At 44.8% G+C, this 793-nt stretch overlaps 1 protein-coding gene across 1 annotated transcript in view; it reads right to left on the bottom strand.

Annotated features, from left to right (window-relative positions):
- Positions 1–793, bottom strand: part of LOC119593485 (UDP-glucuronosyltransferase 2A3-like) — a 13,938-nt gene that overhangs the window by 3,910 nt on the left and 9,235 nt on the right. The window contains exons 4-5 of the mRNA XM_037942424.1: positions 520–725; positions 50–228 (exon numbers count right to left, since the gene is read on the bottom strand). Of these exons, the coding sequence (XP_037798352.1) occupies positions 50–228; positions 520–725 (385 nt within the window). The remainder of the gene's footprint in view (positions 1–49; positions 229–519; positions 726–793) is intronic.

Raw genomic sequence — 793 nt, 5'->3', positions numbered from 1 at the left:
GGCTTCCTTCTCTATACCCTTTATACTCTCCATTCATCCTGGAACTGACCTGCATGACAACATGACTGGAGAATGCAATGAAATGGTTCCAGAATCTTTCCCAGAAGTTCATGACTGATGGGCAGTGGGAGAGGATCATAGGTACGGAGGAAGGGGCACTGAACGCTGTTGTGTACTGGGGTTCCCCTCCGGCGAAAGTGAACGCCCAGTATCCAATACTTGGGAGACCTGTGTAAAGAAAAGAAAATATATGTATTATGCTTTGCTGTTTTCCACTATAGAGGAACTTAATGCTTGAACAATACTGAAACTGCCCGGTTTACGAAATGATACCAATATTCAACGGTCCGGTTATGCAGGGAGATCAAGCAATCTTCTTACTGGCAGTGTAAATAGATTAGAAAGAAATGAAACTACATCGTTTATGAAATCAGTCGGAAGTGGATTGATAGACGATCCAATTACAGGGAATTAGAAATAAAACAGTAATATAAATCAATGATATCCCAGCGTCCTCACCTAGATCATGTGCAAGAGCAAGACTGCATTCGTTATACAAGAGATCGACAATAGCAATATCAAACTGCTCTCTTCGTAATTCCTCCCTCAGCTGCTCCCGCTCCAGCAGACTCCTGCAGAAGGCGCTGACCGTCAAGAACGTGTCTACGGGAAGGGCTGTCCACGACGTCCCCTTGCGCCACATTAGCTCTTGGGGCATCTCGAAGCTGCAGGAGGAAAGGGAATGAAGATGTAGCAGCCATCGACGTCGGTGAATGAAAATATTTTGATTGAT

This window comes from Penaeus monodon, chromosome 32 (assembly GCF_015228065.2).
Source record: "Penaeus monodon isolate SGIC_2016 chromosome 32, NSTDA_Pmon_1, whole genome shotgun sequence".
NCBI lineage: Eukaryota > Metazoa > Arthropoda > Malacostraca > Decapoda > Penaeidae > Penaeus > Penaeus monodon.
Note: the sequence above shows the minus strand (reverse complement) of the source record. Positions and strands in the feature narration are given on the sequence as shown.